Genomic DNA, 24,705 nt, shown 5'->3' with positions numbered 1-24,705 from the left:
CGCCTCGGTGCCATCTGACGGGGGGGACACGTCCGTTTGTGTCCATACGGGAGGTGGGTTTCAGGGGGGCACCAGATGATGGTTTTGTGGAAAGGGGTCAGGAAGCCAGAGAAGCTTCCGAGGTTTGGTCCAGAACCTTATCACCCGGCCCCTGTGGGTGACTGGGCTTGGACACCCCCCGTCCCCCCAGATCACACCACCTCTTCCCTATCTGTCCTTCCTAGGTGGACACCCCCAACCCCACCCCCGGGCGCGGCAGGCGGTCAGCGCCCCCTGACCACCCTTCTCTGCATGTGTATCGCGAGGTTGAAGTCTGCACCCCCGCCTGTCCTTGTTGTAAGGACGGGGGCCCGGTCTGGCGTTGCTTTGAGCTACGTGCGGTGGGTGTGACCCCCTGGGGTGTCCTGCTCCTCCCTGTGCCCACGTTGGTCCCTGTGGCAGGGATGTTCTCTCAGCCTTCCTCCTCACCGCACCCCTGTGAGCCGGCCCTTCCCCAGAACCCAGGAGCCTACCGGGGTCCCATCTCAGCTCATGACCACGCCTGGCAGTGCTCAGGGATCACTCCTGGTGGGCTCGGACCCAGGTCGGCCTTGTGCGAGACAAGCTCCTTCTCCGTGGACTGTGTCTCCAGCCCTGCACGCAGGTCGGCTGCCCACCTTGTGAGCCCCGGGCTCACTTGTGGGGAGCCCCCGTGGGATGCAGCTCTCAGGGTGGGAGTGGGGGGGGGCTGGCATGTTTCCGTGGCAACAGCCTTGACCTGGCCAGTTTCCCGATGGCTGCCGGGTGGCCCGGCCCGCTTGGTGGTGCTTCTACCGCTCAGGCTCAGACCTGGGGTCTGGGGACAGGAGAGGGTCCTCCCACTGGATAAATGAGTCCCTGTCCGAGCCGGCAGTGAGCCTCCCGCTGCCAGAGGGCAGGAGGAAGCGGGTTAGGGGCAAGGCCCCAGCAGCCGGGCACCCGCAAGGCCCCAGTGGCCAGTGGTCATTGGGCCCTGTGGCTGGGCCGGGCAGCAGAAGCTCAGAGAGGTGGTGCTGGCATGGCCTTGGCCAACCCCCCCGTGCCCTCTGACCCCAGGGGCTGCCCACCCTCCTTTCCCCTCCTCTTGGGTGCCATGTGGCCCCCTTACCCCCCCCCCCCCAGTACTCTGGGTGAACAGTGGAAGGTGGTTCCCTTCCGCGCCGGCTGGCCACGATGGGCCCACAGTGACACCCGCCACAAGGCGATTTGCTACCCAGCTGGCGGCAGATACCGGTGCGATTCATCTGTGCGCCGGCAGCAGATTCGGGACCGTTTCCCTGCTGGTGGTCGAGGCAGCCCTTCCCTGGTCCCTTCTCTCTCCAGCTGTGAGGGGCAGCTCTGAGCGAGGAGGGGCCGGACTGACAGATCAGGAGAGCATCCGGGTGGACGCCGGCCCCCCCACCCCGGCGGGAGCGCAGGACTGCCCCTCCCCTGCCTGGGACTCAGCGTGGCCGGACAGTACTCTGAGAGCTGGACTTGGGGCTTATTGGGGGAGGACCAAGCCGAGAGGCCCATGGCCACTTTGGAGCCGTCCAGACGCGAAGCTTCCGTGGAGGTCCTTGGGGGACTTGGGGTCGACCCCGTCGGTTGTGATGGTTCCTCATCACTTTCGTTCCCGGAGAGCCAGGGCAGGTTGGGACCACCGGGTCCCAGCTGTCCAGATCCAGGTGGGGGCCTCACGCCCCTGAGTGGGAACCCCCAGGCGTGTCCTGACCCTGTGCCTTTCTTCTGTCTCTGCAGGGAGCCGTCCACGCCCAGCCGTGTCCAGGGAGGGCCTCGCCCAGGCCGAGGGGCCTGAGGGGAGCTGCCGGCGCTGGCTCTGCCTGTGTGCGCCCCCCAAGATGGCTCGTGCCCACCCCGGGGTGGAGCCCAGCGCCTGAGGTCCTGACCATGGTGATGATCCTGAGGAAAAGCCTCGACAACCGGGCGGCGGGGTCCGCGGCACGCGGGACCCTCACCCCCGAGCTGGTATGGGCTGGGGTGCGGGTGGGGTGCGGACACAGCCCCCGTGTGTGCGGGCCGAGGGGGCAGGGGTGAGGTGGGGGTCTGCGAGGGGAGGTTAAGGGGGTCTGAGAGGGGCTGGAGCGATGGCACAGCAGGGAGGGCGTTTGTCTTGCACGCGGCCGACCCGGGTTCGATCCCCAGCATCCCGTAGGGTCCCCCGAGCACCGCCAGGAGTGATTCCTGAGTGCAGAGCCAGCAGGAGGAACCCTGAGCATTGCTAGGTGTGACCCCAAAAAGAAAAAAAAAGGCGAGGGGGGATCTGAGAGGAGAGGTGGGGGACGGGGGCATTTGGGGGAGGGGCTCTGGGGGAGGGGATGGGCCCCCGAGAGGAGGGTCAGTGGTCATCACACCTTCCTGCGCTGTCCCTGCGGGGCCTGTGCCCTCCCATGCCCCCTTCTGGGTCACTCGCTCAGCTGCTCTGGGGTGCAGCCCCTCTCCTGTCCCCCCGTGGTCAGCGCAGCTCCGGGAGGGCTCCCTGGCCTGGCTGCCGTGGGCACAGCCTCTGCTGGCCGGTACCCAGGCTCCCCCGGCCTGGCTGCTGGGCGTCGGGGCTGGAGCCGCCGGGGTGGGGCGTGGCAGATGCCCAGAGATGCCCGGGCCGGCGTATCTCCCAGGCAGGCGGGAAGGTCACAGGGCGCGGTGGGGGCTGGAGACAGGCCAGGGCACTTGCTGGGGGCCTGGGTGCCCCTCCTCGCCTCCCCGGCTGTGGAGGAGGAGGAGGAGGAGGGCAAGGAAGAGGAGGAGGAGGGGGAGGAGGAGGAGGAGGAGGGGAGGCAGCCCTTGGTCCCTTGTCCTTGGGTGTAGGGCTGAGACCGGGAGCTGCCCACCAGCTCTTCCTTTCCTGTTCTAACGTTAGCTGGGCGCTGGCCGCCGGCCCGCACGCTGACCTCGGGCCTCTCTGCGCCCACGCGCAGGACACGGCCTGGCCCCGTCGCCCAGGCTGGACCCCAGGGGTCCCCGGGGCCCCCCAGCAGGTGCCGGAAGCAGCTCTGTCCTTCCTTCTGTGGGCACACACGCGACCACCGGGACCCTGCTCCTGTGGCAGCTGTGGACACGGAGAGCCGTGTCCCTGCCACTGAGGGTCTTTTCTTCCTGGACTTCAAGGCCACACACAGCCCTTGGCGGCCCAGGCAGGCTCCAGGGTCCTTGCCAGCCTGGTTAGGCCTCAGAGGTGTGCCGTGAGCTTGGGGCTGTCCAGGCCTGGTAGGCCCCGTCCACTGGCATCTTTGCCAGAGCTGGCCCCTCACGGGGTCTCCCTCCTGCCGGCCACTGTCCCGGCCTCCTCGCATCTCGCGGTGCAGGCCGGGGGCTCACATGTGCCCTCAAGAATGAGCTCCGGTCAGCTCTGGGCTGGGGAGGCTTCGGTCAGTGTCTGCGGGCCAAGCTTGGGGCCGTGGACAGGCTACCCGGCTGTGCCTGCCGGGATCGCTCCTGGGGACAGCCTGGAAGGGCCCCGAGGTGGCCTTGAGGCAGGGTGGGCGAGCCCCGGGGGAGGCCCAGAGGCTCCTCTGACCCCTCTGGGCTGGGCTGGGGGAGCCCCAAGCCTGCCCCGGGCACAGGGCCCTGAGGCAGCTGGTGCCAGGTGCTCAGGGCCCTTATCTGGGGGGGGCAGGTGCTCCGGGCAGCCCCACCCTGACCCGGCCAGGCGTCTCAGCACATGTCCCTGCCCGCTTCTTGCCGAGTGGCCTTGCCCGGCCCTGTCTTTCAGGGCCCCTTGCGGTGAGTCTCAGCGGTGTGACATCAGCTGCAACCAGCCCTGTGTGTGTGTGTGTGTGTGTGTGTGTGTGTGTGTGTGTGTGTGCAGCCCTGTGTGTGTGTGTGTGTGTGTGTGTGTGTGTGTGTGTGTGTGTGTACACGGATGGGCAGAGCCCATGACGAGCCCCCAGAGTGTTCCCTGCTCGGGGCACCATCAGCTGAGGAGTGAGGGGCTGTTGAGAACCCCCACCCCAGCTCACTGGCAACTCTCCGGGCTTGGGGGGGACCCCCGACCCTCTCGGCGCATCTGTGTTCCCCTGAGCGGGCGGCAGCGGCTGGGGGCCCTTGGCCTGGGGTCACCACGCAAGTGAGCCGCTTTCTTGGTTCCTTCCAGCACACGCCAAAGAAGATGAGCCGCGGGCCAACGCTCTTCTCCTGCGGAGTGACGGGTGAGTGGGGCCGGCAGCGGGCACGGGGTGGGGTGGGGGGTGCCCGGGGGCCTGGTGCGGGCACCCAGTGGCGTCTCTTTCACCCGGCGGCAGCCTGTGGGGCAGAAGGCTTGTTCCACGTCGAAGATGCTCAGGGGGACAGAGTCCAAGATGAGCCCGGGAGCCACTGCTGCCCTTTGGGGGGCGCGTTTGTCACCGCGGACACCGGGGCTGGGGGGTGACACAGAGCATTTCTCCTCTTGGTTCTTCTCAGGGGCAGTCGCAGGGCCTCGGGGACGGGGACGGGGGCGTCTCCCAGGTGGACGGCTCGTGGGCGGCCGGGGAGGAGGGCTGCTTGGTGTGCCGGGCTCCCGGGGGGACGGTGCTCGTTGCTATTGGGGGCCGTGACCTTTCCACGCCTCGCCGCTCCCCCGTGACGGCTGCCCCCTGGGGACGCCGGGCGAGTCTCTGCTTCCTGTGCACTGAGGCAGAAACCACCCCGGCCCTGCCCGGTGCCAGGCGGTTGCTCCTGGCTCCGCCCCCACCCTGGCATCTGGGCGCCCTGACGGTGGGGCAGGGCCGTATCCCCACCCTCCGCAGGGCCCGGGGGCTCTGTCCACACAGAGACACTGGGGGGGGTGTGGGGGACTGGCCGTGGGCTCTTCCGTCCCCAGCCAGCCTGGGTGGGGTCACGGGGCGTGGCCCCCAGAGGAAGTGGGAACAGGGCAGCACCTGCCGGCGGGTGCACGCGGCTCCTTTTGGGGACCTTGCCTGCAGGGCGGGGTCCAACGGCTCCCCGGGGGGGTGCCGGAGGGAGAGGCTGCGGCCCAGAGCCACCCTGTGCCCTCACCCGCCATCCAGTCCAGTCCTGGCTCTGAGCCGCCTCCTCGTCTCGGCCTCAGTTTCCCCGGGGTGTGTGAGGGGATCCCAGGGGGCTGCTACCTCGTGGGGAAGTTTGCCCTGTGCCCAGTGGCCTGTGTCCTCCCTGCACCATGGGCTTGAAGGGACTTGGCTGCTGCCTGCCCTCTGCTGTGGCCCATGGCCTTGCCCCCCTCAGGCAGTGGACGCCCCGCAGGCATTGCTGAAGGTGCGGGCAGAGATAACGTAGCGGCTCCCTGGCTGACTGCGGGAGATAAAGGCCCTATGCTCCGGGCCCGGAGCCTGGGGACCAGGAGGGCCCCGTCGGGGGCAGCAGCGTCCTGGTCCCCCTGCCCTTCTTCAGGACTCCCGCAGGGCCATTCGCCTCCCAGAAACCCTCCCGCAGGGAACCGGGCATCTGCTGGCCGGCCAGCCCCACCCACGACTGTCCCCTGGGGTCCCGCGCTGAGAACACTGGGCTGAGCACAGCCACTCCGTGTCCGCTCCTCCTGACACAGCTGGGGGGCTTGTGCTGCGCTGGCCTGGGGTGTTCGAGGAGGGCGGGAGGGGGGCCTATCGCTCGCTCAGATGCTGCTCCCCTCCTGGGGGAGAAGGACCCCCTACCCCCAGCACGGCGGAGGCAGCCCCAGACCCACTAGTCGTGGGGTCTCCAGGCCACCTGTCCAGCCATGGGCCAGTCTGCCCCTGTCTGGCTCTGATTTCTGGGGGCTGCCCACAGGATTTGTTGCAGCCACGTCACTCAGGTGGGGGAGGTGCCCCTCCCTCCCACCCACCCCCACTGCCCTGCGACCAACCCCCCCCCCCCCACCCCCACCCCATGGAGCTGCCCAGGTACTGGCCCTCGACACTCACTTTCTCTCCTGGCGGGGCTGACCGGCTCACCGAACCCAGGATGTGAGTTGTGGGGTGCAGGGGACCCACGGTCTCAACACCCCCAGTGTCCCGCTCAGGCACGGAGAGGATGTGGGACCAGGAGTCGGGAAGGCCACGGGGGCCAAGTGGCCATAGGAGCAGACAGATCCGATGTAAACTAAAGCAAGGGTGGAGGGCTGGAGCCCTGGGAAGACTCGGGGAGTTGCGGTAATAAACTATTATTAACGTCAATTATTTCCCGGGCAAGAAACACAGAGACCTCTTGGAGCAGAGGGAACATCCCTAGTGTCTAAAAGGGAATTGTAAAAATATCACGGTGGGGGCCGGAGCGATAGCACAGCGGGGAGGGCGTTTGCTTTGCACGCGGCCGACCTGGGTTCGATTCCCAGCATCCCATAGGGTCCCCCAAGCACCGCCAGGAGTAATTCCTGAGTGCAGAGCCAGGAGTAACCCTTGAGCATTGCTGGGTGTGACCCCAAAAGCAAAAAAATAGATATATATATCACAGTGGGGGCTGGAGCGATAGCACAGTGGGGAGGGCGTTTGCCTTGCACGCGGCCGACCCGGATTCGATTCCCAGCATCCCATAGGGTCTCCCCCGAGCACTAGCAGGAGTGATTCCTGAGTGCAGAGTCAGGAGGAACCCTTGAGCCTCACTGGGTGTGACCCAAAAAGCAGAAAAGTATCACGGTGCCCCAAGCCGAGCCACTCGAGCCCAGGGTCGTGGCATGTTAGTTGTAAGCGACTTGGCGTTGATTCGCTCGTCTGCAATCAGCTCTGGCCTCGCAGGGCCCGGGTCCGCCCTGACTTGGTCTCTTGCCTTCCGGGGGCTGGACAGTAGAAGTTGGTCCCGGAGGTGAGGAGCGTTGTAGGCGGCTCAGGACAGACGGGCCCGTGGCTGGAGCGGAACCCACACAGCTGCCCGCCCTGCCAGGCACCCGGGAGTCCTGCGCCCGTGCCGTGCATGGGTGCGGGGGTGGGTGCTGCCTTTATGGGTTCCCTTGGCGGCAGCCGTGTGGGTCCCATCTCGCTCTTGTGGGCCTTCTGGGTAGAGAAGCTTCACACAGTTTCCTTTCCTATTTCTGGGCGGCAGACAAATGTGCGTTTGGAGTAGAACACAATGGAAGGGGTGTGGGTATTGAGGGGGGTGCCCGGGCCCTGGTGACCAGGCTGACCCGGGCCACCTCCAGCCTCGGGGCCCAGTCCTGGCGCCTGTGGGCAACCCCACCCTCAGGCCAAGTTGGCATCTGGCAGTGCCTCCAGTGGGCACTCCTTTCCGACAACACCCGGTGACTTAAAGGGTTTGTGTCACTCAGTCTCTCTCTCTCTCTCTCTCTCTCTCTCTCTCTCTCTCACACACACACACACACACACACACACACACACACACACAGACGCACATACATGCCTGACAGCGCCGGTGACTTAAAGGGTCTGTGTGACTCAGTCTCTCTCTCTCTCTCTCACACACACACACACACTCATACACAAGCCTTTCCAACAGCACTCAGTGACTTAAAGGGACTCAGAAACTCAGTCACACACACACACACACACACACACACACACACACACACACCTTTCTCACAGCACCCAGTGACTTCAAGGGTTCATGTGACTCAGTCACACACACACATACACACACACACACACGCACACACACACACGGACATACACAGACACACACAGAGCTCCATCCTCGAGCTGCCTTTGTGAGTTAGGCCCGCAAACACCTCCCCTAAGGTGGGGTGCCCGTCCCCCCCTCCTGCCTGTGTGTTCTCACTGGGAGTGGGTGGCTCAGTGCTGCAGGCGGAGACCCCCCCACAGTCCCCGTTTGGTCTGAGGTGCGGGGAGGCTCAGCGCTCACAGAGGCTGAGATGGAGGCTGGGAGGAGCCTTTGGTGCATTTGAAGTCTGGGCTGCAGGCATGGGCGTCTCAGAAGCCGCGCTCAGCCTTGGTCACCAGGAGGCAGCGGGACGAGGCACGGCCAGCTCCAGGCGCCCCGAGGGGCCAACCCAGCACTGTGCCTTCTGTGCTGTCGCCCCGGGAGGCCCCTCCAGCTCCATCCTCTCAGCCTCATCATCGTCCCTGCCTCACGGTTCCCGTGACCTGCCGGGGCTGCACTGTCAGCTCTGGGGGTCTCTGGGAGACGCCCCCTCCGAGCCCTGTGGCGGGGGCCGGCCTCACCCTGTGGACTTGACACCCCTTGCCCAGGCAGGGAGGAGAGGCCCAGGGACCCTGAAGGGCCTAGGAGTGCCGACGTGGGTTTCAGAACCTCCCGAGAGTCTCCAGCCACAGCGCGTGTTGGGGTGGGGGTGGGGGGCATGAGAGCTGCCCACTTGGGCTTCTCAGCGGCCAGCCTGGCTTGGGAGGGGGTTGCTGGTCGGAGGGGCCTTCTCCGGGGAGAAAGGGGCCGACTGTCCCCCACGCCCATGGGTGGAGCCAGGCCCTGTCACAGTCCCTCACACTTCTGGCGTGGGCCGGGGCGGCCCTCCCCAGGGCATGTGTGCCCCGAGGCGCCCGCTCAGCCTTTGTTCCCGCCTCCCAGCAAAGCCCGTCGGGGCAGATGGTGGCCAGGCTCCTGCCCTGGGTGTGGGCTGGCTGAGCTGCCCCGCCAGGCCCTTGGCTGTACTTCGGGGTTTGTTTGGGCTTCTTCGGGGGCCACGTCCAGGCGACCTGGGGGCGCCTTCCACACCCGCGGCCGTGGCCACTCGGAGCTTTGCAGCTCCTTGTTCAGGACCGTATGCCGAGGGGCGGGGGCATGTGGCAGGCGGCCGGGCCCCTCCGAGGCCTTTGGACAGCCTGCGGCCGGCCGGACGCGCGGGGCGTTTGCCATTAAAAATGAGCGTCTGTTCCTGTTCCCTTTGTTTGCTGACCTGACCCAACAATTTCTTTCTGTTCTCTGCGCTCGGAGGGGAAACAGGGGCCTAAACATAGCCCGGCTCGCTCGGCTTCTGGAAGTGATAAAGATAGAAACGGTGGGCAGCGGAGCCCACGGCCAGCTGGCCGGCCTGGACACGAGACGCCCCGGTCCCCCTCAGGCTATGCCCCTCGGAGCCAGGGGCCTTGGGGCTGTCCCCAGCCCACCCACCCTCGGGGTTTCCACTGCCTCCAGCATCCCCTGAGCCTTGGGGGAGGGGACCTTCCTGGGGACACGGCACAGGCCCAGGGACACTCTGCTCCCTCCTGCCCTCTCCAGCCCTGGGCACTGGGGCTCACGGCACAGGAGGGGCCATGCCGAGTGTCTCTGTAGAGGGGGGTCCTGTTAGGGTGGGGGTCCCGCAGGGTGGGGGTCTCGCAGCGTAGGGGTCCCGCCGGGTAGGGGTCCCACAGGGTGGGGGTCCTGCCGGATGGGGGTCTCGCAGCATAGGGGTCCCACCGGGTAGGGGTCCCACAGGGTGAGGGTCCCTCAGGGTGGGAGTTCTGCAGGGTGGGGGTCCCGCCGGGTAGGGGTCTCGCAGCGTAGGGGTCCCGCCGGGTAGGGGTCCCGCAGGGTGGGGGTCCCATGGTGGAGGTCCCGTTGGGTGGGGGTCTCAGCATGGGGGTCCCGCAGCGTGGGGGTCTCGCAGCGTGGGGGTCCTGCTGGCCTTCTCTTGGGGAGTGGACACCACATGGCCTTTCCCTTCCTAAGTCAGGCGTGGGGTCGGCGGGAACTGGCCGTGGGCTAGTGCCGCTTTTTTGTCTGACTCGTTACCTGCTGACCAAACTCTCAGCTGCTCACACCTATCGCATGGAAGCGTCTAGAAAAGAATGGGGGCTAGCGTGGGCATGCAGACGGATTCTGAGCGAATAAATGCTGCTTGTGTGACGAGGGTCTGGGCACCGGCTCGTCCATCTCGGTTAAGAGGCCAGAATGGACCGGCCGGTGCAGCACGTTCAGGAGTGAGGGTCCCACCGGGGTCCCCGCCGCGTGGGCTGGTTTCGGAGGGGCCGAGCGCCCACCCCCGCCAACCCCGTGTCTCTCTGTCCTTCGCCACCCAGAGAACGGCAGGTGGCGCGACCTGGACAGGAAGTGCCCGCTGCAGACGGAGCAGCCGAGCGCCCGCCTCTGGGAGGGCTTCCCCGAGGGCTGCCCGGACAGCGCCCTGTGGCCCCGGGAGGCCGCCGCCGCCGCCGCCTGCGCCGTGACCAGCCTCATCCAGGACCTTAGCCTCAGCGACCCCAGCGGGAGCCCCGCGGCGCCCCCCAGCAAGCGTCCCTGCCGCTCCCTGTCCTTCTCGGACGAACTGTCCGGCTGCCGGACGTCCTGGCGGCCGCTGGGCTCGCGGGTGTGGACGCCGGTGGAGAAGCGACGCTGCTACAGCGGGGGCAGCGTCCAGCGCTTCTCGGGGGGCGGCAGCCCCATGCAGCGCAGCTCCAGCTTCAGCCTGCCCTCGCGGCCCGAGGCCCCCGCGCCCCCCGCGCCCGTCCCCGCCCGGCCCGGCCCCCCGAGCGCGGCGCCCTGGAGCCCCCCGGCCGGCGGCCGGCTGGACCTGCAGCGCTCCCTGTCCTGCTCGCACGACCGCTTCTCCTTCGCGGGGGACGGGCCCCCCTCGGCCAGCAGCACCCCCGCCTCCACGCCCGAGCTGGCCCGCCGCCCCAGCGGGCTGGCCCGCAGCCGCTCGCAGCCCTGCGTCCTCAACGACAGGAAGGCGGGCGTCAAGCGGAGACGCCCCGACGAGGCTCTGGAGCCGCGGCCGTCGCTGGACCTGGCCAAGATGGCCCAGGTAAGCCTGGGCGGCGCCGGGTGGGGCTCGGGGGATGGCCGTCCGCGGTCGGCACAAGCGTCCCCTCCACCGAGGCCCAGAAATGCTCCTTTTGTGCTGGGCACGAGGGGGGGTCCCCGTTCCCCGGCACACCGCTGGGCTCATGCTGACCCCCAGAGCAGGGCCACTGGTGGTGGTTTGAGAGCTGCAGGGCCGGGGTGGGGTGCAGGCATGTCACCTGGGGTTGTCACTTGCTGAGAAACGGGGCCAGTGCCTGCCTCCCCGAGGGTCCTCGTGTCACGGGTCATTGAGGCCCTAAGTCACACACCTCGTTCCCCTGGGCAGGTGGGCCCCTGCGGGCTGGTCCTTGCACCTGGGGGGCTCCATGCACAGTCCATGGCCCTGTGCGGGCCGATCCGTGTGGGTCAGTGCCCTGAGCACGTGGGTTCACGCAGGTCCCGGCGAGTCCTGGCCCTGTGCAGAGGGACCCATGGGAGCCCCTGGGCCTTGCGGGCGGCCAGGCGGACACTCAGTATGCTCGTGTGGGGTCAGGCGGGCACTCAGCACTGCCCCTACCGGTGGACAGGCAGGCATTCAGTACTAACCTTGCAGGTGTCAGGCAGGCATTCAGTACTGCCGTGCGGAGTCAGATGGACACTCAGTACTGCCTGTGCAGGGTCAGGCGGACACTCAGTACTGCCCATGTGGGGTCAGGTGGGCACTCAGTACTGCCCCTGCTAGTGGTCAGGCAGGCATTCAGTACTAACCTTGCAGGTGTCAGGCAGGTACTCAGTACTCCCCATGCAGGGTCAGGCGGACACACAGTACTAACCTTGCAGGTGGTCAGATGGGCTCAGCACTGTCCATGAAGGCAGTCAGGCGGGTGCTCAGTACGGCCCGTGCAACCCGGCCTGGTGTGTCTGTGATAGACTCTCCCCCCTTGCTGCCCCTCCTGTCTCTCGTGTCCCTCAGAGCAAGTCTGGTGCCTGGTGTGGTGGCCACTCGCCTGGCCCGAGTGCAGACTTTTCTGCCACTTTGGTCCAAGGGCTACTACAGCCCCCGTCCTGGGCTCCCCACCCGAGGGCCATTGCAGATGGACGGGCCTCTCTGCGGTAGCCCAAGTTCTCCCGGGTCCTGATGGGGCCCATCCCGGCTCTCCCGACCTCGGTGTCCAGGTGTGGGGCGGGGGGTGGGGGTGGGCGCCGTCAGAGCTGCCTGTTGGCGGCAGGTGGGGGACGAGTCTGGTCTGTCTGGTGCTGTCTCGCGAGGACTCGGGCCTGCGGCTGGTGCAGGCAGCCCCGGAACCGTCCCCCGAGACCGTGCCCCGAGACCAGGCTCCTAGATCAGCACCCAGGGAGGTCAACGCGAGGGCAGCAGTGCGCAGCCTGGAGCCGGGCTCTGCTCTGTGCGTCTGTCCGTCCCGGGACAGCGGCCCTGATTGAGTCTCGCCCCTGGCGGGAGCCCCCAAAGGCACCCAGACCCCCCTTGGCCTCCCCAGGTGCCGTGGGTTGTGTCAGCGGCAGGAAGGTCGCGGCTGGGGCCGGCTGTTGACACAACAGCGCTGGTCCCCGGGAGAGGCGCGGCAGGAGCCTGGGGACTCGCGACTGCCTGTGACTTTCCACCTCACTCCTGAGCCCTTGTGAGCCGGGAGGTGTCCGACAGGCAGGGTCCCGGCCTCCTGGCTCCAGGCCTCGGCGATTAGAGTCAGGGCCCGGCGGGAGCCCCCAGCCTCAGGGTCTGAGTCAGGGCCAGCAGCAGGGCCAGCGTCATCCTGCTGCCCCCGGCCACGCGCTGGCCTGGGTCTGGCCGAGGGGCACTGCGGGGAGGACACACCTGCTTCCTGGGCAGGGGCAACAGCCTCGTGCCTGTCCCGGTCCCAGTGGCCAGACCCCGGGTCCCTGAGTGCTGTGTGCCCGGTCGTTGGTGCTCACATGGGCCGGGTGAGGGGGAGTCTGGGCCGCTCCAGCCACTCCCCGGCCTCCCGACTCTGCGTGGCCTCCTGCTGCCCGAGAGCTTTGTCCGAGGCAGGAGCTGGGAGCCACAGGGTCCATCTGTACCTGACGGCCCCCAGGACTCGCGCAGGGCAGGCCCCAGGGGGGTCTCTGAGCTCCCAGGTGGAGACGCTGAGTCCAGGGGCTCTGAAGGCTGAAGCTGACCCCCCAGCGCCCTTCGAACCTGGGAGCCCCGAGAATCCACGGCAGATACAGGGGAGCACGCGAGCAGGGCTGAGCACTGCCGGGGTGGCGGGACCCTCAGTGGCCACGTGGTGGGCAGCAGCTGTAGAGGAGGCAGCAGAGACCCAGGACTCCGTGAGTGCCCACCCACCACTGTCCCTGCCGGTCTGGCCTCGACTCGCTCTCAGGCCTCGGAGCCCTCGGGTGTGTGATGGAGAGCAAATCTGGGCACCGGGAGCACCTGGAGTACCCACGGCACCTGGAGCACCCATGGCACCTGGAGCACTCAGCACATGGAGTACCCATAGCAACTGGAGAACTCAGGGCACCTGGAGCACCCACTGCACCTGGAGCACCCATAGCACCTGGAGCACCCATGGCACCTGGAGCACTCAGGGCACCTGGAGCACCCATGGCAACTGGAGCACTCAGGGCATCTGGAGCACTCAGGGCACATGGAGCACCCACAGCACCTGGAGCACCCACGGCACCTGGAGCACTCAGCACATGTAGCACCCATGGCACCTGGAGCACTCAGCACATGGAGCACCCACAGCACCTGGAGCATTCAGCACATGGAGCACCCACAGCACCTGGAGCATTCAGTACATGGAGCACCCACGGCACCTGGAGCACTCAGGGCACCTGGAGCACCCATGGCAGCTGGAGCACTCAGGACATCTGGAGCACTCAGGGCACATGGAGCACCCACAGCACCTGGAGCACTCGGCACCTGGAGTGCCCACGGCACCTGGAGCACCCACGGACCTGGGTGGCTGGTGTGGGGAAGAGAGTTCATTCCTCTCAGGGAGGGGAGGGGAGAGTCCCGGGAAGGTGTGTGTCTCAGGGTCTCAGTAAGAAACGCAGGCGGGACTTGCGGGCATGGCGGCCTCTCTGCCCGTGCTGCCCAAGCAGGATGAGGTCAGGGACATCCCTCCAGCTCGCCTGACCTCATCATGCTGTCAGAGCGGTGGGGGCCGGAGCGTGACCCAGGTGAATTCCAGGCATGGGTCCGGCTCGGCCACCGCAACGGAGCAGGGCCCTGGGTGGAGTAAGATGAGCGTGTCCGGGTGGGAGCCTCCCCTCTGCACGCCAACAGAGCTCGGACACGATCGCTGGACGGCCATGGAGGACGACGCTCTCCAGAGGGCAGAAAGCACGACCAGGAAAGGCCGAGACAGACAGGAGTAAATCCTTCCTCCAGGACCCTCTGATGTGGGACCCGAGATGGCCTAGACTCCTCCCCCTGCCCTGTGGGCACTGCAGGCTCTGGGGGGTCGGACACACTCAACCCACGTCCGGTGGCAGCCACAGGACGGCCCTGAACTCCCAAGTGGAGGAGGCAGGAAAGAAGAAAGTGACACACGGTGACGTCCAAGAAGCTCTGGCCTGTGCGGCCGGGCGGGACTCGTGGGGACTCTGAGCCGAGCCCCTCTCTGACACGGTCTCCTGCTGGGCCTGGGCAGATACACGTCCTGCCCTCGGCGTGCGACCCTGGGCTGGCTGATGCTGACGGCAGGCTGCTGAACTCGGTTTACTCAGAAGAAGTTGTGGCATGTCCCCCTCACGGAGCTGGGTGTTTCCGCAGTGTCCCCCAAGCACGCCGCCTCCTTTGGGGGCCGTGGCCCTGGGAAGGCCCGTGTCCCCCCGCCCAGCGGTTCCCCACCCTGCGGCCCAGGCTCATTCAGGACTCGCCCTGAGGTCCCACACCGCCCTGCCCGATCGGGGTGCCAGAAGGTTCCGTGAGGAGTCCGTTCCCCAGACTCGTCCTGGCCCCTGCTCACTCCTCATCCTGGAGGGGCCGCGTCCAGCCGCCAGTGTGTGTCTTTGGGGCCCGTTGGGTGCAGGCCGGGTGGGAGTGACGGGGCGGGGGCTGCCTGTTGGGCCGTGACCCCACCCCACCCCCGTCTCGCTTTGCAGAGGACTTTCCTGATGAGGTGGGGACACCTCGCCACGCTGCCCCTCAAGCCAGAGCCCCGAAGCTCATGCCTGCACCGTTTTTCTCCTCCAGGGAGGGGGCGGCATTCACTTCTTTCTCTTAACAGGGAACCACTCTGAGACTCAGTTTACCAGAAAATGGGTTTGGTGATAAGAGTTGGCGTGAAACTCACATTAGGCCAAGGCACATATCAGGCACGACTGGCCCCGTGGCCAGCGTCACGTCAGCCCATCTCTGCTGTCGTCATTCCCAAGGCCCTTATCTTCACCCCCCGTCCCCATGACCCCTGCTGCCTCCATGGTCACCATCACCCCCCTCCCCACCGACGCTACCATCTTCACCATCCCAGGAATCACCGTCACCACCATCCCCGCTTACTCTGGCACAAGGCACACATGGCTCTGCGGCGGGGCCCGGTGCTCCGAGACAGGGTGGGACAGGCCCATCCCGCGGTGGCCCCCAGCTTCTGCCTCTCAGGACACTCTTGGCTGCAGCTTCCGGCGGGGTTCGGCCTCACCGTGTTGGCGGCTCCTTGGTGCTTCCCCCCGGGCGTGAGACAGGGTCTCAGACTCCTCTCGCCGCCTGTGATCACGTGCCTAAGAATAAACTCTGGCTCCACTGGGGGGACGTGGCACGGTGGGTCAGGGCATGTGTGCGTGTCCCTGGGTCAGCTGGCGAGGATGGTCAGTCGGGCTGCATGCGGGAGTGCAGTGGCCAGGCCCTCCCCGGCCCTCCCCACCTTGCAGCTGTCCCGGAGTGCCAGGTCCTGGGCACTTGCCCTCCCAGGCCCACGGGCTCTTTGTCCTGACAGATGGGGCCCCCCCTGCCTGGTGTCCAGGTCGCAGGGGCTTGGGGTGTGCAGCCAGGCTCGGGGGTCCTGAACACACCCTTTCCCGCAGAGGTGGGACCACACCCTGCATGTCCTGACAGGGGCAGAGGAGCTGCCCCACGTGAGGCAGATGGGTGCTGGACGGTGCCCCCTGCCCTCCACTGTCTGTCCCTGTGCCGCTCCACCACGCCCCATCTGTGGGGTCACAGGGTGCTGGTCGGCCCAGAACAGTGAGGACAGGGGAGAGGCGTCTGCAGAGACCCGGGTGCTGGCATTTGTCAGTGATTGGGGCGGGGGTGTCACCCAGCCTTGAGAACGGGCGCCGTGGGTCCCCCGAAGCTCCACGTCTCCGACTGCAGGGACCTGAGTTCAGGCCTGATGTATGTGTCTGCAGGGCCCCAGGCTGGCGCCAGCTGACCTTGGCTGGTGACCCCAAGGGCCCATTGTGGCACCTACTGGGGGAATCTGTGCCCGCCCCCCCTCGCACCGCCGCGCCCCGGCCCACGTACCCACCTCCCAGTGCCCCTGCTTGGTGACACTGCTCTGTCCCCCGGGCTCGGGGCCCGTGGCTCTAGGCGACCTGTTGCCCGTCCCGGGAGCAGGTCTGTCAGGGGAGCTGAGGTCACTGCCGCCTGGACGCAGCCTCTCCGCTCGGGATGGCCCAGCCCAGGCAGGGCTGATGGATGCAAAACCCACCTCGCCTCCCCGTCCTTGAGGTTCTGGGTACCAGGCACCCACTGGGGAGCAGTTAGTACCCCGCCCAGCCTTCTGCCCTCCAACAGGGTATTTTCCACCATGGTTCCAGAGCCAAGAAGTTTCCTGCTTCCTTCCCGAAACTGGGGTGCCCGGTGCTTGCAGGGGCAGGAGGATGGGCGGGGGTGTGCTGTGGGCTCCCCTCTGCATCGGCATACTCGCCGATTTCCTGTTGGCATCTGTGCCCACACCCACTTCCTTTTCCATCTGTCTCCGCCCTGTGTTCTGGGCCTTGCCCCTTTGTCTGCACCTGCAGACCTTGTGCCCACCACCCCCCCACCCCTGCCCCTGCCACCTGTCTCTGGGCACCCTCCCCCCCACCCTGCCCCGTGGTCCAGCTCTGTCTGCCTCAGAGCCCCAGGCCACAGCTGGCCATGACCCTCAGGGAGAGGGTGCTGCTTCATGCCTGCCCCCAGGGGTGGGCAGTGACTGGCCTCTAGCTCGGGTCCTACAGGAAGGGGGGCGGGGGCAACTGGCTCTTCTCAGCTGCCTCTGGGCACACGTGTCATCAGGCGTGTGTCAGCAGTGTGTGGACATGTGTGCATGCATGAGTGATGCGTTGGACACGGGTGTGCACACACGTGTGTGTGTTGAGTGATGTGGGCACGCGTGTGTGCGTTCATGTGAGCCGTGAGCACTGGGCTTGTGAGCATGGGTTTGATTTGAAGCGTGTGCCCGTGTGCGCCGAGGAGGGGTGGCACGTGAGGTGGGCACTCGTGTGCATGCGACACGAGCATGTGAGCAAGGAAGTCCGGGCGTGTGCGGTGTGCTGGCCCCCCGCGTGGTGTGGCAGTGCCTGTGTGTGGGTGTGTGTGAGCACCAGGGCGTGCCTGTGTGACGTGCAGACACGTGTCTGTCCGCGTGCGGGAGGGAAAAGGCCGCACAGGGGCCCCGGAGGGCCTGTGACTGGTCCCGGCTGGGGTCTGGGTGGGGGCTGGGTCCCCGGATCCCGCGGGGCCTCCTGCACCCGCAGCGCTGCCCCTTCGGACCCGACTCCGCAGCGCCTGCCCTGGGCCTGGTGGAGAACAGAGCGCCTCTCCCGCGCCTCCGCCCACCCGGCACCCGGGCGTCCGCGCGGCCAGGAGCAGCGCCCCTTGCGCTGGAGGCGGGCCTAGAGCGAGGGTGCGCCGGGTCCCCGGGGTGCCCTGCTAGAGCCTGCGCCGGCGCGGGCCCCGCCCACGGCGCTAGCTCCGCCCCTCGCGCCGCCTCGCCCAGCGCTGGCTCCGCCCACAGAGCTGGCCCCGCCCACGGCGCCGACACCTCCCTCCCCGGCGTAGGCTCCGCCCCTCGTTCCCGCCCGCCCCGGCCACGCCCACAGCGCAGGCCCCGCCCACGGCGCCCGCCCCCGCCCCCGCGCTGGCCCCGCCCACGGCGCCCGCCCCGCCCCGCGGGTCCCGGAAGCGCCGGTGCCAGCCCGCGGGCTGGTCCCCAGCATTTGCCCCCGTGCTGCGGGCGGGGCGCCCAGGAATGTCCTCCCACCCCCGCTGCCAGCAGGCACGGCCGCGGCCACCCGCCCTGCCCGGGCATGCCGGGACATGCTGGTGGAGCCCGCTGGCCGCCGCCGCCGCTCAGCCCCGGGCTTCCTGGCTGGGGGGACCCACGCGGGGCCCTGCACCCTGGGGTCCTGCCTGCGGGCGCTGGGCTCCCCCTGGACCCCGGGGCAGCAGAGAGTCCACCCCCCCCAGAGGCCCCCAAAGGGCATTCAGCGGGGTCGCTGGGGGAGGGCGCACCGGTCAGCTGGCTCGGGGGCGGTGGGTCTGGTCAGCTGGCTTTGGTGTCCTGGGCCTGGTCAGCTGGCCTTGGGGCAGTGGGGACAGCGGGTCTCCGGTGTTGGAGATGGGCCAAGCCCGCAGGATACCCCCAAGGTGCCCTGTGGGAAGCAGGACCTGGGGTGCAGGGGACCTGGATCCCATGCTCAGGACGCCAGGGGTGAGGGGCTTAGAGGGGGCAGCGGGGCACGTGCTGGCCAGCCTCTAGGATGCCCAGAACCGGAGCGGTCCGGCCCGTTTGGTGCGGGGCTGAAGCTCTGGCAACGAGTTCTGGAGGGGTTGTTCCCCGGCCTGGGGGAGGCAGGGCCCCCTCGTGGATTTGAGGGGCTGGGGAGCGAGGCCGGAGCTCTGCAGGGCCCCCTGCTTAGGGGGGGAGAGGGGGACTCTTAGCCACTGCCAGGGCAGCTGCTGGTTTCTGGAATTTTCCGAGCTGAGGCCTGTGGGGCAGATAAGCCGTTGTTTGTTCGCCTTCATGTTTCATGTGGTGTGCCGGGAGGGAATCCTCTTTGCCAGACTGGGAGGGAGTCCCTCGTGTGACACTTGGATCCCATCTGTGTCGGCCACGTGGGGTTGTGGGTGGGCGGAATGCACCCCCTCAGGACCCCCCGTAGGACAGCTGACACCCACAGGGGTGGCCCCACAGGACACCCGCCCACCCCAGGGGACTTCCAGTGGGGTCAGCCATGCCCTGGGATCCTGGGGCCTTCCTCAGCGACACCCACGTGCCCCCCACTGACAGCTCCCCCCTCGGGACAGGCCTTGTTTGCAGGGAGCCAGTGTGGGTGACAGCGGAGGGAACAACGGCCGTACCAGCCCCCAGGGTGGGTGGGGCCTCACAGCCCTGCAGCAGTCAGGAGCCCCTTCTTCCGGGACCCCTTCCCCAGCCCTCCCTGGGCCGTGTGTGACACGCATTTTCGACTCGGTGCTAAAGTCATTTCCAAACCGCGTGGCATAAGCCAGATTCCCGGCCCTCAGCGGTGGAAAGTGCCGTTTGGTGCTCGAGGAGCCCAGGGTGGTGGGGGTTGGTGGGTGGGACCCCCGGCCTCCCTCTGCAGCACACACGCACCCTCACGTTTGCTTCTTCAGCTGAACACCCAGACCCCCGTATGGCATGGCCAAGGCCTGACCCCTTCCCGGTGTTCCCAGCTCAGCGTCTGGCCGCAGGGCCCTCTGGGGTGGCGTGGATGCCCCCGATGGTCCCTGTGCCAAGCCCCCACCAGGGACCCCCCTCCCTTTGTCCACTGGGCACCAGCTCCAGAAGCCCAGCCTGGTGCCAGGAATAAGTTCTTGGCGCTCTGCAATTCCGTGACATTCTGGGGGGGTCAGTGCAGGCCCCTTGCTGTGATCACTGCTTCCCAGAGCTGGACTTGCGTGACTGGGGGGGGGACACACAGACCCCCAGTAGTCGGTGTCGTGGTGGGGTGCGTTGGAGAGTGGGTCCTACTCAGCTCTGAGTCGGGGTGGGCTGGGGCAGTGTGGGCTCGATCCCGCCTCTGCAGGCAGCTCGTACCCTGCCAGGAGGCCCGTGGGGGGTGGGATCTGCCTTTCTGGGGGTCCCTTGGTCAGGGGTCTGGGGTGGGACCACCCAGGGTCATGGCACGCACTGACCCTCCCCCTCTCTCTCCCGCAGAACTGCCAGACGTTCAGTAGCCTCAGCAGCCTGGGAGTGGTGGGCGTGGACGTCGGTGGCCCCCGCGCCTGGACCGCTTTGCTCTCAGCCTCGGGCCCTGGAGGCAGGACCCCAGCGGGGACCCCCGTGCCCGAGCCGCCGCCCCCCCCATCCTTCGACGACCCCCTGGCCTGCCGGGAGGAGCTGTGCTGGGAGGAGACGGACAGCGGCCCCCTGGACGATGGCTGTGGCCAGAGGTGGGAGACGGCCACGGCCTGGCGGGACCGCGCGGCCGCCGGGGGCAGCCCCTGCTCCCTGGACGGCGAGCTGGACATCGAGCAGATCGAGCAGAACTGAGGGGGCCCCGGGCGCTCCTCGCGGGAGGATGCCGGCCAGCCTGCGCCTCGGGGCGCCCACTCTCACCAGCACTGCAGGGGCCCTCGGCTCGGGGACACCCGGACCCCAGCGGGCACTCGACGGTGGGGCTCCGTCGGGGCGCGCGGCCCCTCAGCCTCCTGCTCAGGTCACTCACTGACCCCGTGCCTTCACCCCCTGCCCCCCACCTCTCCCCTGCTTCTAGTGACCCCAGAACTGCCGGCCTTAATGGCACGGGCAAGGCCCCACACCGGGTCAGAGGCTGTCGCGCCCACGTGGGGTCATCTGCTGGCCCCAGACCAGCCCCCACTGTCCCCTGGGGCCAGGGTGCCGGGGGTGGGCCTAGGGCGGCCTTGGCAGGTGCTCACGGCCCTCGGGGTCAGCCTGGCAGGCTGGCGGGCAGGTCAGGCTTGCTGTTGGGACCTGCTGGCTTGAACCTGGGCATGGCGGTCTGAGTGCCATTGGCGGGGATCCCGCCGGGCACACACTGGCACAGGTCGGGGCTTCCGTCCACCTGGAGAGGCTGCCCCAAAGCGCTGCTCGTGGCCCCCCGACCCCGGGCCGTGCCCATCTCCAGGGCCGGGGCACCTCAGGGCGTCCCCCCGAGGCACAAGCCTCGGAGCTGGATGCTCGAGGGGGGACGAGGTACTAGCCAGCGGCCCCTGGCACCGGTGGCCTTGTCCTCACCACGAAGGAGGGCACGTACCACAGGCCGCCCTCTGCTCAGGGAGGAACGTGAGTCCTCTGGAAGGCCCAGCACTGGCGAGGGAGGACCCGGGGCACCCCCCAAGCAGCGGGACCTCCCGCACCCCTCCCCCTGCCAGCCCTGGGGGTGGGGGGGGGGACGCACCCACCGGTAGGGCGGCCCCCACCAAAGGAGCCTCACTTTTGTCGGGGCCCAGGACAGGCAGAGGCGCTGGTGGCTGCAGAAGCCTCGGCCCCTCCCCTCCCCCCCCCCCCCCCCCCCCGTTTACATTCCTGCCAACCCTTTGCCTTACTCCCCGGGGTGGGGGTCCGGCCCCCCGGGAGGGGTGTCCTGTGCGGGCGCCGGTCTCAGAAAGCCTTACTGTTCACCAGAAGTTTGTAGCAGGGGAGTTTTGTGAATTTTTACACGGAAAAATAAAAGAAGTCCACGTGACAAAGAAAACCGAAGTTTCCAGATGGGTCAGGTTTCCACACGGTTCTCCTGTGGGGGTGGGAGTGAGGGGGGGTGGTCCGGGGGGGCTGTGCAGGGCAGGGAACCTCCGTGTTTCCGGGTGCACAGCGGCATCCCCGACACCGTGGAAGGTCACGAGTCGGCCCTTCCCGCCACGTCTGGGCAGAGAAGCTGCTAGAATCGGCATGGTGACGCCTTGGTGACGGACTCGGAGCCCAACTGGCCATGACATGGGGCAAGCCCACACCCCCGGGTCCTTCCGTGCCAGGCTGGGGCGGACAGCTCCACTGTGACACTCGGGGGGGCCGAAGGATCCCCCTTTTCGCATGGACAGGCCCCCACTGGACAGGACAATGCCTCTCCCAGCCCAGAACCCAGGTGTCACAGGACGCCCCCCTCCCCGGCCCCTCTCCCTTTCCTGCCCCCCTGTGGCCACCACGCTCCCTCTCTGCTGGACACGGGGTGGGGGGGCAGTGGACAGGTGTGTCCAGCTGGAATTGGGGTTCACCTGGTGGCAGTGTCCAGCCCAGGGCCTGTGCCATGGGGACCCTCAGTGGAAGATGGGGGGTAGCTGATGCCCTGTAACCCAGCCAGGAGCCCCGCAGATGCCCCAGGCCCCGCCCTGTGGGGCTGCCCCGAGGGTGTCCCAACCCTCCACAGGCCCGGCCGCCCCCACGGGGAGGGCAGGGAGGGGTTTCCAGGAGCCCCTCCCCACTCAGCAGCCCTCAGCCAGACGGGGGTCTCGGGCGCTGGAATCCTGCAGGCAGGTCCTGGGGGCCGGGGCAAGGACAGGGAGGGCCCCCCACCCCCCACGGGCCCACAGCCCAGTCAGAGTCAGCGCCTTTATTAGCTCCACGCCTCACATCGGGCTGGGGCTGGGGGCTGGGGAGGGCTCCAGGCGCTCGCCTCGCTCCCCTCCAGGCCACTGGCGGTCCCCCGGGAGCCGACTCTGCCTGCGGGAGGGGACGGCGAGTGGGGCTCAGTGTGCAGACGGGCCGGGCGCCAGGAGCGGGCTTGCAGGAAGCACCTGGCAGCCCCCCGGCCGGGGCACAGGGTGCAGGCGGGGCCGCCGCTCACTGGGCCGCGTGTTTCAGCAGCAGGTCCACGGCCGCCGCCAGGTCATCCACGTGGCCGTCGGCCGTCACCTCCGGGTGATGCTCGTCGCTGGGCCTGGGGGTGAGGCCATTGGTCAGTCAGGGACCACATGAGACCCCGAGGCGACACCAGGGCACCTCCATCCTGTCCCCCTCCCCAGGAGGAGGGTCAGGGCAGCCGCCCGTGCGCGGGGCGTCCCCAGGAGTGGCCCTGGGCTGGGGACGGTGGAATGGGGAGTCGGCGCCCGTCGCCCTCGTTCCCGAGTGTGACCCAGAGGGCAGGGGTCCAGGGCGACATGACTAGGGGCAGAGCTGCCCAAGGAGAGTGGGCGCACCCCAGAGCCGGCCAGGCGGGCAGCCTCATCCAGGTGGCACTGATGGCATGGGGCTGTCGCAGGACCCTCCCATCGAGGCTCGCGGCTCCCGGAAGGGGCAGCGGGGCCGGCCTGGGTCCAGCCCAGCGCCTCCCTCTGTGCCCTGGGAAGCCCAGACAGCACCACCGGAATCCCATCCTGCTCACACCCAGGGGCACAGCCTTTGCGGGGGTGACGGGTCCCCACTGGCCCCTAGGGCATCATGCTGACACCACAGGGGACTTGGCCTCGAAGCCGGCCCGGGCTGGTCAGTACGTGTGTGCTACCGTGGGCCTGGTGTGATGTGTCAGTCGGCACATCTCATCAAGGCCTGCCAGCCCGTGTCCCTGCTGTGCGCCCTGCGTCCTATGACACGCCCTGTCCCGTGGCCGGGAGGGTGGGGGGCAGCTCTGGAGAGGCACCCAACAGCCTCGAGCTTGGGAGATGGGTGGAATTTCCACCAGAATTGGCACAGACACACACACGACCACACCTACACACACACACACTCACACATTCCCGCAGTCACACACGACCACACATACAACCACGCACACATACACTCATTCTCACAGTCACACACATTCACACTGTCACAACCACGCAGTCACAATTAAACATACACAGTCACAATCACACAGACACACTCAAAACCACATACACGACCACACACACTCGATCTCATAATCACACACACACACACACACACACACACACGTTCACGCCTTCTCACAACCACACACAGTCGCAGTCACACACTCAGACCTACCTGGGCGGGGTCTTTGCAGGTCCCAGCACAGCCCCTGGGCAGCCCGGGCCGAGGACGCGGGTGAGTGGGTCCCCGTGGGGCGAGGCGCGGTCAGTGCACCTGGTCAGGAGCGGGCGCCTCCCTGCACCCCACACCAGGGGGGCAGAGCTGCGGCCACCCCACCCTGCGCTGGCATCTCCGGGGCACGGCCAGGTACCTGGCTGGGTGCCCGTCCACATGCCTGTACGCCCTGGAGAGGTCGGTGACTCGGTCAGGGCCCCTGGGACTGAGACTTCAAGCAGGTGCCTCCTCCAGGAAGCCCCCAAGCTTCCCCATGGGGCACCCCAGGACTCCTAAGCTGACTCCGGCCCCTCTTGAAACACCCCCGGTGCCCCGAGTGTTTGTGTGTGTATGTGATTGCATCTGCGTGACTGTGCGTGTGTCTGTGTGTGTACCTATGTCTTTGGGTGTGTGTGCCAGTGTCTGTGTGTCGGTGTGTGTTTCTGTGTCTGTGAGTGTGTGCTGTGTGTGCAGGTGAGTCTGTGCTTGTGTCTGCCAGTGTCATGGGTGTCTGTAAATGTGGTCTCTGTGTGCCTGTGTCTGTGTGTCTGTGTCTGTCTGTCCGTGTGTGCCTGTCTCTGAGTGTATGTCTGTGAGTGTTTGTGTATGTGTGTGTGTGTGTCTGTGTGTGTCCTGGTCTGGGGGGCCCCACCCAGCCAGGCGTAGATGCGGCAGGGGGTCCCCTCACCCCTTCCCCGGCTCCGTGCCTCCCTGACCTTGGGCCTAGCTGTGTGGCCAAGCCCAGGCCCGTGGCCCAGCGTGCAGGGTGGCACCATGGGTGTGTGGACACGAGGGCGGGCTCAGACCTCCCAGGGCCACCCCCGCCCAGCCTGCCGGCTCAGAGCCCACCCAGTCAGCGAGAACGGGCCTGAACCCTGCGTTCCTCCATCCTGACGGAGCGGCCGAACTTTCCTGAAAGGACTTGGCCAGTGGACCCCGAGTCAAACAACTGTGTTTGGCAGCTCTGGGCGGCCCAGGCCTGCCCGCCTCGGCGGCCGAGGCACAAGGAGCCCATTCAGAGCCTGCGCGCTCTCAGGAAGGCGGGCGCGGGGCCCCGGGACCCCCAGGTCTGCACCAAGCACCACGCCAGCCACGGGGGCCCTGAGAGAGCAGGGAGGAAACACCGCCTGGGGTGGGTCACAGCATGTGAGGGAGTGGGGGAGGGGACTGGGGGGTCCCTGACCCCCAAGGCATCTCCAGAGGGGAGGTCACTTGAGCCCTGGGGCTGGCGGTCACGCCCCACATCTGGGTGACACTGGCCCAG

The 24,705-nt window shown here is 67.6% G+C and overlaps 2 protein-coding genes across 3 annotated transcripts in view; one reads left to right on the top strand and one right to left on the bottom strand.

The window, feature by feature from the left end:
* The window catches only part of FAM53B (family with sequence similarity 53 member B), a 42,947-nt gene extending 22,527 nt beyond the window's left edge, over positions 1 to 20,420 (top strand). The window contains exons 2-5 of one of the 2 annotated variants that reach the window (XM_056106686.1): positions 1,759 to 1,986; positions 4,112 to 4,166; positions 9,879 to 10,603; positions 19,677 to 20,420. In XM_056106686.1, the coding sequence (XP_055962661.1) occupies positions 1,909 to 1,986; positions 4,112 to 4,166; positions 9,879 to 10,603; positions 19,677 to 20,012 (1,194 nt within the window). In that variant the 5' untranslated portion in view covers positions 1,759 to 1,908 and the 3' untranslated portion in view covers positions 20,013 to 20,420. Of the gene's footprint in view, positions 1 to 1,758; positions 1,999 to 4,111; positions 4,167 to 9,878; positions 10,604 to 19,676 lie in introns of both variants that reach the window. The other variant, XM_056106687.1, reaches the window with a different exon arrangement.
* Positions 20,421 to 22,131: 1,711 nt separating this feature from the next.
* Positions 22,132 to 24,705, bottom strand: part of LHPP (phospholysine phosphohistidine inorganic pyrophosphate phosphatase) — a 28,057-nt gene continuing 25,483 nt past the window's right edge. Inside the window, exon 7 of the mRNA XM_056106689.1 lies at positions 22,132 to 22,356. Within this exon, the coding sequence (XP_055962664.1) occupies positions 22,260 to 22,356 (97 nt within the window). The 3' untranslated portion in view covers positions 22,132 to 22,259. The remainder of the gene's footprint in view (positions 22,357 to 24,705) is intronic.

Source organism: Sorex fumeus, unplaced genomic scaffold (assembly GCF_029834395.1).
Source record: "Sorex fumeus unplaced genomic scaffold, SorFum_2.1 ptg000142l, whole genome shotgun sequence".
Classification (NCBI taxonomy): domain Eukaryota; kingdom Metazoa; phylum Chordata; class Mammalia; order Eulipotyphla; family Soricidae; genus Sorex; species Sorex fumeus.
Note: the sequence above shows the minus strand (reverse complement) of the source record. Positions and strands in the feature narration are given on the sequence as shown.